Here is a 17,074-nt window from a genome sequence, read left to right as displayed (position 1 = left end):
TATAAGGAGCAAGCTAACGACTATAAGAAATGACTGCAAGAAATCACTGCAATACGTTTTCTGAGATGCATTTCAGGCTAACCTGAAGGGTGTGGTGAAGGGTGTGGTCGAAAATTTCCACTTTTCCAAGAAGCCTCTGCAAACCTTCAATTTTTAAACAAATTCTATAGACTAGAGACAATTTTATAAGCTGGAATTATTGTTATGAGAATGTTATAAAAAACTGTAGTATATTTTTTCAGATTAACCTATAATTGATTTTTCGCAAAAAGATGCTCATGGATTCACCCAAAAACGCGAAATCCAGGAATATTAGTTTCCGCAAACTTAATTTCCTTATACTTTCTTGCCATCATTTGCTCTTACTTGTTATCATTGAGTGTGTATATGATTATTTATTTCATTGTTATTTAATTTTCTATGTAGAAGTAGTCGGTCGAAAAAGTAAAGTTGGTCACTTTTTCTGAACCCACACCCCCCCCCCCCAACAAAATTGTCAAGGCACATCACTGCAGACCAATCTCAGTTTTCAAAAAGCTTTTCTTTCATCCAAGGCCGGGAAATGCTCCCCCGAAACCAAGAAATCAGATTTGAAGGAAACAAAATTAATTTAGTCTAATTATGAAAATATTCAGGCTTGACAAAGTTTATAGCTACCTGAATGCCCAAATGAGGTGAATTGTTGTCAGCCTCTTCTCTGCACATGAGGTTGAGGGGAAAATGGCGGAAAAGTATGAAGGATCGTTTGTATCAAAGAGAGCCTTGGACGGGGAAAGAGATACAAAAAGGTTTTATCTGGAGCAAGAACTAGAAAAGGTTTTAATTTTGACCTTTATTCATTGTTTATGCTTTCTGAAATGTTACGTATTTGTACAGAAACGGTAGACTATTTGTCTCTGGCAGGCCGCCAGCCAAAAGTGCCTATGTTCTGATTTAAAAAAAAAATCTATCATCACACGTAGAGGCCCCATACAAGATCTATAAAAACCTAGTAGCCAAGAGTGGGATGTTCTGGTATATATAAGACAGGAGTGCTCTTGGGTGGCTATCTAATTTAAACCAAATAGAGTATTTTTCTGGAACAAAATTTATTTAACACTTACGTTAAAAAAGTATTGGGACAAACTTCGAAACTTCGAAGACATTTTATGCAACAAGTAGTCATTCTCACAGAAAGGTACGACAGCTATTTCCATGAAATTTTCACAAGACATTGTTGATGTTTTGAAGCCTTTTATGTATGCCACACAATTAAGAAACATCGACCATAAAATTTCTATAAGGCCTTGAGACGTAAACATGGGAGTTCTTGAACTGAGTTAAGAAAAGCGCTTACAAATTGCTTTCTGCCAAAATAACGCGAATGGATTTCATAGAATTGCATAAATTATTGGCTGCTAAATAAGTGCACCTTTTTTGCCTGTAAAGTGTTTTTCCATGCAAGAAGAGTAAAAAAATTAACCAAAGTTGGTAAACCAAAGAAGTTTACGGTGCTGAGGGATGAAAGGTCCTTCCTGAGGGAACTGCAAAGTAATAGGTTTGAATCCTTACAAGAAATTATTTTGTCATGTAAATAGAAGTAAATCTTGGAATATTAGCAAAATCATGGCTATAAAAGACATAAAAAACAAATCTTCCAGCTTTATATGAAGAAAATGGTCTCTCATAACAAAAATTAATCATTCCTGACAAGTCCAATGGCTTCTCCTTGAATATTACATTACACAGTTTTAAAAGTTGCTTGAATGAGTAAGTGCAATAATTTAATAAAATTGCAGCCTTTTCATTGCTGTAGTAAACTTTTTTTAAAACTTGAAAATTTGATTTTGTAATTTCTTTACTAAATTTTTTTTTATGCAAACGTAAAATTAAAAAGCTGAATTTGTTTGGACATCTCTTAAACATTATGAAGGTCATGTGATTTTGCCGTTATTAGGCCATTCAACCCTTCTGCATATTTTGCAGTTATATTCAGAAAAATCATAATAATCTTATGTTTTTGTGGTTCTGCTTCAACAGTTGAAGAAGCCTTTTTAACTTTAAATTTCCTTTTGGGGAGACGTAGGCCTAGATTATTCAGAGAAAGACTGCCCAAATCTGAAAAAGTTTCCATTGCAATACTGAATCCAAGGCAACGCCATAATCCGTTTATTGAATTTGTCCCCATAAGTGTATTAACAAACAGGGGATAAAAATATTTTTTATAACTTCATTTCACTACTCAATAGCTGTTTTGGATTTTGCCAACACAGACTGGCATAACCTTCTTGGTCCACTTTGGCATAATAAAGATGTTTATGATAAAAGACTGTTACCACCATCAACATATAAAAGATATATATACCATTTCCACTTTTCCAAATGCTTTATATTCTGTTTAAATCCAAGGCATTGTCCAAAGTAGTTTCCTATTATGAACAACATTGTTATGCTTCCTAAAATATTTGCACTGCAGCATTACTACCTACCCAAGCAAACAGTAGCATTATGCTTCTTAAATATCAGTGTCATGCTAGATATAAGTACGAATAGCCAGTGGTTGAGGTCTCACTTTCTCCTATAACACATGGCACCTAGACAATATTGACCCAACACAATGGGTTATTAACAAGGAAGAAACACAATATATGTTGTATCAGATGGAATTTGTTTAGAAAGGTCAAGAAGAAGTATGATATAATAAAAAATTCTGTTAAAAACAAGTGCCTTATAAAACAGGGTACTTTCTTAACCTTAAGTATATGCCTGGACCATTTGCTTTTGTGAATTGAGCATGTGTGGTTAGAAGATCCTTTTGTTTGTGTTTGTGCGCAGTACTGTTGAAAGGATATTGTTCATTGATCAGAAAAGAGAGAAATATCATAGAAGAAGTGGATGAATATGGTTACCTAAGTCAGCTACTTATAACTAAAAAGAAAATAATAAGAAAATTGACAGAAGAAAAACTGCAGGAGGGCAAAGATTTGGGCAGTATGTTGATTCATGAGAAAAAATCAGGTGGAGTCATACTAGCAACAACATTTTGTGTGAAACGATGAACACTGGCAAAAATTGGCAGTGGCACAAAAAAGCATGGAAAGAGCAATCTTTAACATCACATACCTTGACAAGTAGACGAATGGAAAGCTTTAGATTACAAACCAAACGGTTTGACCTTTAAGAGAACTCAAAAAAAATATGAGTGGCAAATGAGCAAGCCATGAAGTCAAATGGACACAAAAAGTGAACAGAGAAGATATGATGATCTGCAGAACATCACATATATCACTAGGATGAGATGCATAAAGTATAACGCAAATAATGAATTGTTCAATGAGAAGATCTCCTAAAAAGCACAAAATGTGATATTTTTCTGAAAAGCGCCAATGAAACGCTGTTTTTGTTTTTCAGTTTTGCTTTATACTTCCTAAGAATTTACAACGTATGTCACTGCGAGCAACTGATTTTTTGCTTGACAAAATTTGAATCTAAAAAGAATTTTGTCTATTAATTCTGTCCATATATTGGTGTTTGGCCTTTACTGAGCAAAAATGTTTGGAGAACTCAGACGAAAGACTGTTTAAGAAGATTTAAGTTTCATATTGCAATTTGTACTGTTTTATGCATTCCCACCATACAAGGTAGTATCAAGTGGCAATGAGTTTATTAAGGTCAACCTGCCAGAAATGGACAGTGCCAAATGCTGACCTACTTTAAGTTGGTATTTAGGAGTGCACATTTTTCTTGATTTTGCTTATCACCCATGCAAATGTCTTAGCAAGTAATATTTTCAACAAAATTCACTACCATGTACCATGTCCAATGGAATAAAAACATTTCAGTCTAGTTCCAATCTGCAAGTATAACAATTCTGCGCTTTTATTTCCAAACATTTCAGCTACATATTGGTTACATATGAAAAAATTTTCATTATCGTTTGGATGGTTATTATTAACGATGCTTGAGAGAACCCCTTCTTAGCAGCCTGTGATTTGTCACTCTCTCTCTAATGCTAGACATTATGCTTTATTTTGTAATGGTACATAAAATAATTTTTTCGTAGCTTTTAATCGTGTGTAGCAGTGATACATTTTCAAAGTGGAATATTCATTTACCTTTATCATTTTAGATTTGCTCCAATATTGTAGATTTGGTTGAGTATCTTGTTTTAGCATGCAAAGCTATTAGTTATTCTAAATTATCTCTTGCTAGCATTAGCCATACTCGACAAAATTTGAACATATCATTTTGTCATTCAGTGAATTGATATGAAGCCAGAACATCAAAGTGCAAGAAGTTTCCTTTTATAAATCTACACTGACAGCACACTTGATTCTCTTCTTGGCTGGATCATTAAATTACTGTCCTCTGTCATCACATTGTCATCTGATCAGTAGAATGCAGTGCCATTGTGTTGCATGTGTAAGTTTCCCTTCTAAAACATGAAACATTGTTTCGCAGGCAAGAATAAAATATGAAAATGAAAAGAAATTGAAAGAGTTACAAGAACAACGGGGTGAAACAACTTGGATGCTACCATCTTTAAACAAAAGACTCAAACAAGAGAAAGAAAAGGTTTTGATATGTTTTATTACTTTCTTTCTTGGTTATCCCTGATTTCTTCCTATCTCCTCCACAATTCTTCAGAAGATTCCCCTTGCTAAAACTTTCATTACACATTCATCTATTCAAACCATTTCCATCCCTATAATATTAAATGTACCTAATCCTCTATCACAGGCCATCAAGGGTGCAAAACGTTGTTGAACTTTCTACAAACCTGCGAGATATAACCTCAACCTTCCTCCTTCTAACACAATGTTAAATTACTGGAAACCAGTTCAGCAGTAATAACATGTAATTTGGGACCTTTGTGTAATATTTTATGTTCCCGCACTGCATAAGGGCTCTTACCAAGTTTTTCAAGAAAAAATTTTCCTAACACAGATAAATTGTTTATCATAGATTTTCTTTTGTTGATTTTATTGACCATTCAAGCCTAATGAAGTATACCCCAAACATTGTCATGAAGTTGACACGATTTTCAATCGTTCCAAAGATTATTTGTTATTTTTTTTCCACAATTAAAGGAACATAAACAAAATGTAAATTTTTGTTTTTATCAACAAAACCTTCCTCATTTGTTAGCCAAAACCTTCCTACAAAGCAGGTTTGGAGGTTTGTAGGGTTTTTCTGACGTCTCTACAGGCCACGTTTCACTACCATACCGCACATCTGGATGTCTAGAGATTGAACTGCTTCCTATATTTGTTCCACCCAGATCACCAGCTCCCTAGATTTGCTACCTTTGCACCATCAACTGCATGCAACATATGAGAAAGATAGCAAAACTCATCTACAACTTCATCATTACCATTTCAAAGATTGTATTTCTTTGCTGTTTCACATTTCCTGCATTCAATATTGCGAATATCTCTCAGTTTTTCTTTTAATTCACTGCAAAGTTTATGCACCCATTGGCTGTAACATTATTGCCCTTTGAAACACAAGGAGCCTGTTTGTTAAGCAAAATTCATGTCCTGCATCAATTGCACTTAATCAGGTTATGTTAACTTTTTGTGCTCCATGTTACTGAATAGTATGATGATATATTTTCCAAAGCTCATCTTAACTCTATAAATTACCAGATCATCTGCATGCAAACAATTTTTAAAATTAGACCAATCGATCATTCTTTGAATATTGCTTAAGTGACCATAACAAATGAGTATGCAATGCCCTGATGTACACCTATTTTTCACCTTTAACTTTTCAGGAAGTATGTTCTCTATCTAAATTATCCAACTAATTGATGATGTTAAAGACGTATACAAGGACATCACTGCTTTTATTAGCCAACCATCTGCATTTAGTTTCTTGTAGCCCATCTGAAAAAAAATCTGTCCCTAGAAACTCTAGCAAAAGCTTTATCAGGGTAAATAAGCCAAAGTAAAGCCTTTTCTTTTATTCATTTGCCTCCTTCAGTTTGTGATAACTCTCTCAAAGACTTCCATTATGTGTTCCAGAAATCTCAGCTCTCCGTGATAAACCCTCTCAATAGCTCCACTTTATCCTCAAAGCCGTTTGCAGTTTCTTTTTACCACAAAAACTGCAAGACGTCTTCAATTGGTATATCATTCATCTTTTTACATTGAAGTAAATTGTAGCTGTTTTGTTCTAATCCTAATAGAAATTTTGCATCTATTGTGATTTACAATTAAAAAATACAAAACCTGATTTTAATTATTTTTCTTTCTTTACATTGACACTCATTTTCACCCTGCCATAGGTATTCATTCCTTGCATTAGTTTATGCAGCTATCATTATCAAGGAATTTTATTTATTCAAATTGTTCACTCATTTCATTGATAGATTGAGAAAAAGAAAAAGAAGAAACACGATAAAAAGTCAAAGAAACACAAAAAGGAAAAAAAGGTTTGTTTCCAATTGTTGTTTTTAAGTAACAGCAGTAATTTTGAATTGGTGCTTACTTAGTTTTTATTGGTATTTTCTTTCAAGCTGGCTTTGCAATAAAAATTAATCCCAAAAAAAATCAGTCAGTTTAATTTTTGACTTGACTTTTTCGGACAGGACAGACAAAAAACTTTGATTTCGGACAGTATCTTGTAGTTTCCCTATTGCTTATTGGCAGTAAAATTTTCGGACCATGTTTTTGTCCGAAATTTTTGGAGGTTAATGTATAGCCGTTTAAAATGTTTATATAAACAGTCAACTCTTTGTAATTCAAAACCTCTAAGGGATCATAAAGTTGTTCGAATTACAAAGTGTTTGATTTTACCAGTATTTCGAAAATCCTGGATTTTGTCTCAGTTATCCCTAGATAATCGTTTTATAGCAATTATCCAAATAATAGCAACTTGCACAACAGTTGTAAATACAGCTGATAGTACGAGTGTTATTGACTGTATGGCACGGGGGGCAGATCATAGAGATTCGAATTATAAAAGTTTGTGTAATAGTTTTTTTGGAGATTCTCAAGAGAACTGAAAATTTTGTTCGAATTAGTAAAACCTCGTTTAATTTACTCTATGACATCATAACATATGAATTGAAAAAAACAGTAAATTAATGCGAAGCTAATGTTAATCTTTTTCAGCACAAGAAAAAACATTCAAAAAGAGATGATTCTTCAGCTGATTCTGTAAGAATATTTTTTGTTTTATCAAATTTATAATGTTGATTCTAGCAAGATATTGATTCTAGAGAACTTTTGTTGATTCCATTGACTGTGCAGGAAATTTTGAGCTTCTGGGGATCAACTGTATTGTGAAATCATATTTTTACTTTAGCGCCGATTTTTGGATGACAATGGTGTTGTTTGTAACTTTCAATCTGAACTATGATGTATAAATCACCATGGTTGAAGACTGTTTAAGTGATGTGCCTTTTTCCTTATGCTCATTTCAAATGGTCAAATTGTACCCAACCTATTTTCAACTTTCACCTTATTGCTCGAAATTTATGTTGTACATTAATTAGCCCGAGCTGAAAAAAGCGTTGATTAAAATCGTTATGATTTCGTCATTCGCGTTAATTTGTGCTTGCTAGAATTTTCGTCTCGTTAGCAGTGGTCAATTCTTGATCTTTAATGAACCATCTTTTAGCGACAATCAGCCATTGAATGGTGAAATATCAATTGTATTCTTTTAATTAGAATGTATTTTCTATTTTTTGTGTGTGATGGTCAGATGTTGTTACCCATAGTCCGCCAGTGGCTATTTCATTATATACCCCATAATGTTTTGAACCTTTTTGCTCCATTGTGTGTGGACCATGTTCCGTTGTTTTTAACATTCACTTCAAGGTTTAAGGACATGTTTTCCATTTTAGGATGGGTCCTCTAATGATGATTGGGTGGAAAAGCCTTCAGACTTGAATGATGATAAAAACCAACAAAAAGTGACAAATTGCAATGAAATGACAGAAAAGACTGAGGTTGTGTTGAACAGTGAAGATCAGTTAGCAGCCACTTCACAGGTTCCAGTTTGCATTCATACATAAAAATATGGCAACTGCAATCATTTTCATATTTCTCTAAGCGTCTTTTAATCAATAATTATTCGAAATTTGTAACAAACAACGTTTTTGTCATAATCAAGTAAGCAAGAACGATTTTATTGTTGTAGAGAGAAGATTGGATGATGGCTAATTCATTTCTAGATGTGGTGGCAAAAAGGTCAGAATCGATTGCAGAAAAACGTGCGAGGCGAAAAGAAGAAAAGAGAGAATTCATGAAACCAGTAACTTACGAGGTATGCATGCAATTGGTAACATTTCATGAACTAATAAATATGTTATTCTCATCATACTTGTAATGAGTTTTAATATATACAAGGCTTTCTCAGTAAAGCAAAATTATCTGAAACATTAATCTTTTTCACTGTTCCTGGTTTTAACCCATCAGAGAGGTAACTTACCTGGTTATTCGTTGTTATGAAGTTGCATGCTTTGCGGGACATTGATATAAATTTGCAATCGATTGGCACTTTTTATTGCTTCAAAAGCCAATGGATATCAAATTGAAATACTTGTGACAATGTTAATCGAAAAACCTGGTTTTTAAGAGTAATATAAGTACTTTATCAAAGATTAAAAACAAAACTCGAAAAAATATCAATTTTTCTTTTCTCAGTACACGGTTTAGTGATCTGTTATTTGATAATTGCATTTGGCGTGCAGGCAGCAGTTACAACTTTGAGCAGTCCTGTTCTGCACACCAATGCGTATCGGTGTTAGTTTGGCATCGATAGGTGGGGTCGGTTTTGAGTTTGGATGTGACAGTGACGTCAGAGTGACGTCAGAGTGACGTCACAACTTTTGAAAATTTTTCGACTTTGAGGCTAAATAGCTTTGGGTAGAATGTTTGATTTGAATCAGAAAACAAGAAAGAGCAGCATCTTTTTTCGTCTATTTTTCGACAACTACTTTCTTTACATATTCTATTTCAAAGCACTAGTCGTACGCAGAGTTGTTAAAAACGCAGCGATAATCATTTTTAAAGGCGCTGACAACATCGCTAGGGTTCGTTAGGAAAATTTCTGGTTGTTCCTCGTAATTTCACACAAACAACTGTACATAAACTTATGCAAATGATTTCTTAAAGCCAAAACTGTTTGAGGCCATTTTTAGTGAATCAATAGTTTTTGTATTTACAAAAAAATTATTGAGCGAGATTCAGCACAGTGTGGTATGAAGAGATTGGGTTGCAGTGGTTTTTTTTAGAATATTAATATTCAAGAATTCTTTGTTGAAATAGCAAAAATGGTTGTAATATTGTATCAGAAAACTATATTAATCGGAATTTTGTGCCTCAATTTTCAACAGCCTGGCCAACATCCAAACGAATTGAATCCATATTGGAGAGATGGTGGTTCTGGTGTCCCTAACTTACCAAGCAAAGACGAGACCAGCCAACTAAAAACAGGTTCGAGTCTTATTTCTTATATCAAACGATCCTAGTTTCAGCTCATTCTATGTTTTATGTTTTGTTGGTTACTTATGTCAGGGTTTTGTGAATTCAAAGTAATCTTTTGGTATTTTCTGACAATTTAACTTAATTGCTAGGATGTTGCAATCCAGGGTGAAATATTCCCACAAAGTACCAGCCACCTGTGAATAGTGTTATGTACCAGAACAGAAAATTTTATTCCTTATAACTTCTTTACAATGCACCATTTTTGACCCGTTTATAAAGCAAGTTAATCGAAATCACTTTAAGCAAAGCTCGGTCTACTTTTCATGTTTTTCACCTTTTTCAACATTCAGCATAATTTAGTATTTGTGCTATGGCCTTTTAAGATTAAATTTTGGAAATAGATTGCGTATTGATTATTTTGTCAGAGCAAATGTCACGAGAGAAAGTCAAACTTTTGTTTTAAATCTAGAAAGAGCAACCTTTGGAGGCTTGGATTGGGTCAAGAGGGCCTATCAACGCGCTAAGGAACAAGCAGAGGAGCAAGGAAGGAATCTGGAGGAAGTGGTTTCTGAGCGATTTGGTGTACGTCATCATTGTAATGTTGCTTCTCTGGTTCCTATAGTACAGGTTTCTGTAGTCCTATATAAGCATGCAAGTATGAGCGAGAGGATGGCTTCTTACTTCGTAGTGCATTGGTTAGAAATAGACAATAAATTAGAATTTTAATACACAACTAAGAAGGTTACTTTGTATTGCAATACGAAAGATGAATACGAAAGAATTATTAAACAATTAAAGTTTTTGAATGCCTTTCTAGTCCCTCTATTTATTTCCATGCTTGTCAGCCCTGGTCAGAATCACCTTATCTTTTTCTCTAGGTTTCGAAGGCTCCTCTCAAATATTAATGCAATTATCTTTTAGTCTATGGAAAGGCTGAATTCCTTACTTCAAGCTGGTAAAAGGAAAGAGAGGTGGGGATTTGTAACCTTGATGCTTTTGCATAATGTTTAAGAGTTGTATTTTGAAACCCCCCCCTCCCTGTTTTCCTCAGTATTTCTTTCCAGTTATTTCCTATTTGAAATCGCTTTTATTGTTTTCATTAAATCTATGCCGTGAAACTGAAAGAAGTGATAGCATGAGAATTCTCTATCAATTCTCCTAGCTCCTGAATTCAAATACCAGCGTTCAGAAGATTCTTGAATAAAATTTCAAAGATTGCCACTGAAGCTTTAGAAAGTTATCATGATTTTTATAAACTTAAGCAGGCCAAGCTGTTTTATTAAGAACTGATATATCGTAAGCGGTATATGAAGATTCAGAGCTTGTGCATCACAAAGATTGAGTAATTTTTCTACTGATTAGGTTTTATTTTTTCTTATCTATTTGTTTTTGAATTTATATAGAAGATCAGATGATGGTGCGCGACGAGGCTGGAAAAAGAAGGATTCGGCGAAAGGTGACATTGAAAAAAGGTAAGCTGAAGGATGCTTTGGTGTCAAAAGGGGGATTTTTGGTTTGCTTTTCCATAGTAAATGATTAATCTAACAGTTTTGGAATCGATCCACATACAAACGAAAAATCCGCTATTGGTAGACATTAAGTTTTTATTTTGGACTCCAGGGGTAATTTTCCTATAGGCACGTGGTACTGATTGGACAACTATACCGGTCTTGTGCTTGCGTTTTTCTGGTTGGCCTATTTCGATCCACTGCTTAAACATTATCTATCTTATTCTTTCGTACCATTTATTCTGAGGTTTTATACTCTGCGGAGTGTCAAACTAAAAGACTCTCAGTATGCTTTAAATGTTTGCTTTTTTCAAAGTCCTTCTCTAAAATGTAGCACCTCGTAGTAGCATTCAGTTTACACAAGAAGGTGCGGCAGAAGTGACTGTGTTTATTAATAAAGGCTAGTTTTATTGTTATTAATCCCTTGTTGTTGCCTGATGATTGAGATAGATGTTCCCGAAACGAGAACGCGTGGCTAATCTATTTTAATTATTTAGCATTTTCGTTACGTTGGCAATTTTTTTTGCTATGTTTATCCAGCTCAATGGCTCAATTGAAATGTTACCGTCGAGTTCTTAGAAAAAAGTAGATATAACATCTGTATGTCCATTTTGCTAGTTCCGAGAGGTCGAACACTAAAGAACGCAGCAATGAGCTTTCTTCTGGATGGAGACGACATGTGGACAAAAGTCCCCAACGGTCCGAAGAACCAACTGAAAAATCAACTGAGAAACTAACTGAAAGATCGACTGAAAAATCAACTGAAAAAACAGCTGAAAAGTCACTTGTTACTGGATCTTTGTTGTGTCCCACAAAGATAGCAGAAGAAATCCAAGGTGAAGGCGGTACAGAGAGATTGCAAGTAGACCAAAACAGATCAGCCGGCAGCAAGCAGAGCAGTACAGACAGCGAATCAGAAGAATCTGAGAGCGGCGAGGAAACAGAGGAGCTGGTTACTGTAAAGCCGTTGTCTGAGAAAGATGTGAATGAGATTAGTGCAAAGATACTTCGGGCAGAACTGATGGGAAATGAGGTACCGAAGATTATACCACAGTTCGGGGCCTATGTATATTCATTTTGTCGGCCTAACTGCCAGGGACTTCTTTGAAGAACATTACCGCGTTGCATGCTTGTTGGGCTTAAGATTACGTAGCTATGAATAACTTTTCTCCCCGCCCGTAGCTTTATTTTCTTCTTATAAGGAACAATACCAATTTATCCCTTTCCAGTCCTCGAAAAGGGAGATGAATAGTCAAGGTTGATAAAGAGTGTTATTGTGGGTTTTTTAGAATTTTTTATATTCTTTTTCGTACGGTTTTCTTCATGTTTTTATCTAGGCAGTATTCAAAATTCCCTTTGATAACAAAAACAGGGCAAATAACCGCAGAATTGAGATATATTACATGTTTTTCTTCAATTATTCATGATCGCAAGTTTTGCTTTAATTGGAATTTGACAGCTTCATCTAATAAGAAATATTTTCTACCAGGACCTTGTTGAACAGTTGAAGGCGAGGCTTGCAGCTGGCAGAGTAACAACTTCACGCGAGGCTGGTTCAAAAGAGGAGCCTTCGAAACCTAGAGAAGAAGATGAGGTGATTCTGACCAGGGCTGACAAGCATGGGAATATCTATCCTCTTAAAATAAGCGGAGAGGAACCAAGCCCGAGGAAAAAACGCAGAAAAACTAAGAAGGTAAAGACGGGATTTGGTTCCTATGATATGAAGTTATTCATCTCCTTGCTTGCGAGGTTTCACAGAAGGAAGTACAGGTGTTAAGTACGTGCAGAGATCAATTACTCAACTGCACAAAGAGTGTGCCTCGTAGAGTATTGAAAAGATGTTAACCAGAATTTTTACTCCTCGTATTCTCGTATTTAAAGCTTGGACAGTTTTCCGCCAAAACCTTCTTCACCAAACCTTTATCCCAGCTAAACATTTTCCTGGCAAGGCTTGTTTTGGAAGGTATGATTGACGGAAAAAGAGAGGGGAAGACAAAGAAGAACATGGGGAGACGATGTCGAGGAATGGAGCGGGTGTGAGAGCATTAGGAGAGCTAAACGATATTCTGAGGATAGGGATAGTTGGAGGGTCATGGTAGCCAACCTTCTGATAGAAGATAATACCTGATGATGATGATACATTTTTAAACTACATTTGATGGAATCCTAGAAAAAATGAATGCAATTTAAAATCCGATAAAAAGTCTATTTCGATTGCGCCTAACTGGCTCAACAAGTTTACAGTTATGGGGTTATATGATTTGCCACTTTATCTTAACTTTCATTATCTCATTTTAGTGACAGCTTAATGGATGTCCCTAGGTACTGGAATCCAAAAATTGATCCCACCTTTAGAAAGGCTTTCTTGAATTTCACAAAGTATATCACAAAGTTTTCATAAAATCACATGTTATGTCGAAAACTCTATCTTTGTTTTCTTAAGATCGAAACCCACGATGCCAAGGGGAACAGAGTGCGGTATTTCCAAGAGGACGATGGGACGGATCTGAAGTCTATGGTAAATGCATTTCCTTCTGCAGTTAAAAAGGAGTTTTATTTCCTTTTGTGTAAGAAACATGAACCGCAGGATAGGCTGTCCGCTGGATTCTGTGAATCTTGCAATGAATTTAAATACAAAGATAAAATTCAGGATGACGGTGATGAGAATCCAATTTACTTCAAAATGAATTAGATAAAACGAATACTAATATTTCGCCCCGGCATACAGGGCTTCATAAGAGTCATTTCTTTTATTTTCATTTCCCTTGAATATTCAAGATGAATCTTTATTTAATTGTTAATAACAGATTTGAGTTTTATGTTTTAAGGTTGAGGAAGAACGACTTACAACAGCGGAAGATCATCAAAACGCCGTGTTTGCACGCTTATCAAGAAAGGTACAAACATCCTCGACTTTCTACGTTATCTCGTACTTGAAATGTTTCTGCAACACACAGAGTTTCGATGCAAACTAAACCTAATTTTATTCTTTGATAACGCATTGTTCGTAGCTTATGACAAATAGCGTTCTTAAGTATGACATCTATTGTTCTTAAGCGTTCTTAAGTATGTCACCAAAATCTATTGTTAGAATTTTTGAGTTTTGAAAAAAAAACCTATAAAAACACAATGGAATACCTCTTAATATACAATATCAGTTAAAGGCAGTATGTCCCCCATTGTTCGCAGAATCTCTTTTTATGGCCACGATATTAATGCATCGTTGGTTTAATGAACAAGTAATTTCACTGAGCGAGTTGCTGTGAATTTTGTATTGGTGTCAAACTTCTAAATCTGTTTTTTGATAAAGATTAGGCTTTTTTGTCGTGTTCACATACAATAACTAATGTTCAATGCTAAAAGGGCAGAGGAAGACCCCCTTTTAAGGTGGGGCTTTCAAGTTAGAATTAGCCAATCACGAAGGGGACAGACTGCCTTTGAGTTTATCGAAAGCCACCACCTTATAGGTAAGATATAGCCAGTAAAAAACTTGAACAGAAACCAACTACAGTGATGTGCTAGGGAAAGCGCCTGTATTCAGGTACTCGTATCACAACAAATATTTCAATCATTTAACAATTTTCGCACATCTGAGGTATTCTACGATACTCCCAAAAATTTGAATGTAGATTTTTTTGACGTAATCACTTAAGAGCTCTACTTGAGTATAATACTTTGAATAAAACATTTTTAAATGCTTTTACCAAATGCAAATTGGAAATTTATGCTTGGTTGTTTGGTGCAGTGTCTCCCATTTCTGACTCTTCGATTCCTCTTTGATCTCCCCCCCCCGCCCATTTGCCTATTCTTCATCCTTGCTGCTACTATCACTTTCTCCATTCTTCCTCCCACATTTCCCTTTCTTCTCCCAACCTTTCAGTAGAATCGGAAAGTCTAGTCTACCTTCCCTGCAGTACAGTTACTTCGTGCTTGACCCTAGCAAACGTTTCAAAGAAATTGCATGTCCATTTCAGGCTGGGAATCCGATGGGCGACTATTACACACTCGATGATATGTTCGAGACGTCATCTGCCACCAAAGAATCACAGGGAGACAAAGATGAAAGGTCCAAGAAAAGGGCCATCGCAGGCAAGTTTAGCTCTCGCAGTGTTCTTGTGCAATGACTACCTAACCATTAGCATTGATTAGCCATTGTCACCTACTTGATCTTCAATATTAGATGATGTACAAACTTGCAAGTTCAATTCATATTTTTTATTGTGTGACTGTTTGATGGTAATTAACTCAGTTTAAAAGAACACGATGTCTTTTATAGTGCTTCTTGCAGTGAAAAAATGACTTCTCACTCAAAGTCCGGCCAAAATTCCTGCACCTACGTTCCCTGAGTTACGTTAATTGTCAGAGCTGCTTCGAATTTCATGTTTTTGTATTTAACTGAGTGTCAAAAAAGCAAGACATGACATGGTGTGGATCCTTTGTGCACAGAGATGCTGTATACAGACTCCAAGATTAAGTGCCATTAGATATAATTGTTCATGCTGCTTATGAGATCGGCATCATTACCGTACATGAAATCGGCACAGATGCTGCCTATCTTATTGTCAGTTGGTTAACAAATGAATTTTCATTCTCAGAACATCAAAGATCAATGGTTCAGCAAGCGAGCTGCAGGTTTTGTTTTGACAATCCTGATGTTGCCAAGCATCTTATTATCAGCATAGGAAGCCATGTAAGTGTTTTATAAACATAGCCCCTTTGGTCATATCCCATAAATACCTTCTGCAAAGTAACAACCTTTAATTTGGATTACTACTTGGAAAGAGTCTTTGCAGCTTTGCAATGTTGCTTTTGCTGGTGTAGAAAAAACCTTTTCCTTATCTCTAGTGTTCAAAAGAATTATTGTTTCTGGCACACGGTAGAAAATATTGCTTAAATTGTAAAATCTGTAGAATCTGAAATCAACATCTTCGCCAAGATTCGTCATCTCAAATCTCATTTTGAAATTATTACCGCTTCGGCCTAAAGTATGTGATACGATCCTGGAAATAAATGCCACAATTGTCATACTATTTTACTCTTGTACAGGTATATCTCGCACTTCCCATTACGTCATCACTCACCGAAGGGCATTGCCTAATCATTCCGATGCAGCACATATTGGCATCGACGTACTTAGATGAGGATGTAATGCAGGAAATCACCGTGAGTGCAATGTTCATGTCTTTGGTTTACTAAGGTATCTGACGTTTTTAGAAAGGTGACAAGGTTTTGAAACGTTCAAATGGTGAATAGAAATTTACATTCTGATGCACATCGAAAGTAACTTGAAAGGAAGAATTTGATTGGTTCCTTGTTTTTCACCAATTAGTGACACGTGATCAAAGAATGAAAACAAACTGTTTGATCATAATGCAAAATGTGTATACAGATCAATATTTTTGCTTAGTAAACAGATTCAAAAGCCTAAATTTTAAATATGTCGCCACCATACGTTTACACTATACGTCATCGTACGTTTCGGAGCACTATGGATTCTAGAGCAAATGTTGACCTATAGCCGAATTGCATTTTGTTTGGCCATTCTGAACCTTCAGACGGATGAGCAGTATATTCAGTGCCGTGCAGTTTATTTCCGTTTAATAATGTAGATCTTTAAAAGCCATACTCTAGAAGGCGTTATACCCCCCTGGTAATTTTTATACAATTTTATTACTTTCAGATCTTCAAGAAGTCAGTCGTAAAGATGTTTGCAGAAAGGGTACGCAATCCGTTTTGTGTCATACTTGTAAAGGCGATGTTTCCATTAATCCGTTGTAACAACCCTCCATTCGTTTGCCATTTGTTGCATATTGAGTCATTTGCCTGAGGAATGTTCCCTTAGAACTGTGGCCAACTCCCTTTTTGATTGCAATGTCAGTTTTTAAATCAATTGAGCTATTTTCGTATACCCTTACATTTGACATTGCTCGAGACAATTATGTCGACAACAAGCGAAAGGAAACTCTGCTCAACTTTTCCTTGCAGGGACCTGAAGTTAATTCAGATTCGATAAACTTTTAAAATCGTTTCTTTTTCGTGCTTCAAGAAACCGTCTTTGTATATTGGTTTCAGAATTTTTACAGGAAAATAATTTCGGTTATGATACCCGGGGGTTAAGGGCAAAATGTGTCTATCAGAGTTCGGGAAAGC

General features: G+C 35.4%; 1 protein-coding gene across 2 annotated transcripts in view; it reads left to right on the top strand.

The window, feature by feature from the left end:
• The first annotated feature begins 669 nt into the window (after positions 1–669).
• Positions 670–17,074, top strand: part of LOC135686737 (pre-mRNA splicing factor CWF19L2) — a 21,163-nt gene continuing 4,758 nt past the window's right edge. For both annotated transcript variants that reach the window (XR_010516103.1, XM_065203040.1), the window contains exons 1-18: positions 670–816; positions 4,441–4,554; positions 6,353–6,415; positions 7,098–7,142; positions 7,832–7,978; positions 8,128–8,253; positions 9,326–9,425; positions 9,886–9,998; positions 10,338–10,387; positions 10,820–10,888; positions 11,543–11,957; positions 12,414–12,617; positions 13,368–13,442; positions 13,753–13,821; positions 14,899–15,013; positions 15,520–15,614; positions 15,971–16,087; positions 16,605–16,643. Coding sequence is in view for 1 of the 2 variants with exons in the window: in XM_065203040.1 (XP_065059112.1) it covers positions 721–816; positions 4,441–4,554; positions 6,353–6,415; positions 7,098–7,142; positions 7,832–7,978; positions 8,128–8,253; positions 9,326–9,425; positions 9,886–9,998; positions 10,338–10,387; positions 10,820–10,888; positions 11,543–11,957; positions 12,414–12,617; positions 13,368–13,442; positions 13,753–13,821; positions 14,899–15,013; positions 15,520–15,614; positions 15,971–16,087; positions 16,605–16,643 (2,052 nt within the window). In the remaining variant the exon portion in view is untranslated. The remainder of the gene's footprint in view (positions 817–4,440; positions 4,555–6,352; positions 6,416–7,097; positions 7,143–7,831; positions 7,979–8,127; positions 8,254–9,325; positions 9,426–9,885; positions 9,999–10,337; positions 10,388–10,819; positions 10,889–11,542; positions 11,958–12,413; positions 12,618–13,367; positions 13,443–13,752; positions 13,822–14,898; positions 15,014–15,519; positions 15,615–15,970; positions 16,088–16,604; positions 16,644–17,074) is intronic.

Source organism: Rhopilema esculentum, unplaced genomic scaffold (genome assembly GCF_057945365.1).
Source record: "Rhopilema esculentum isolate cy_ngs unplaced genomic scaffold, ASM5794536v1 HiC_scaffold_25, whole genome shotgun sequence".
NCBI classification, from domain to species: Eukaryota; Metazoa; Cnidaria; class Scyphozoa; order Rhizostomeae; family Rhizostomatidae; genus Rhopilema; species Rhopilema esculentum.
Note: the sequence above shows the minus strand (reverse complement) of the source record. Positions and strands in the feature narration are given on the sequence as shown.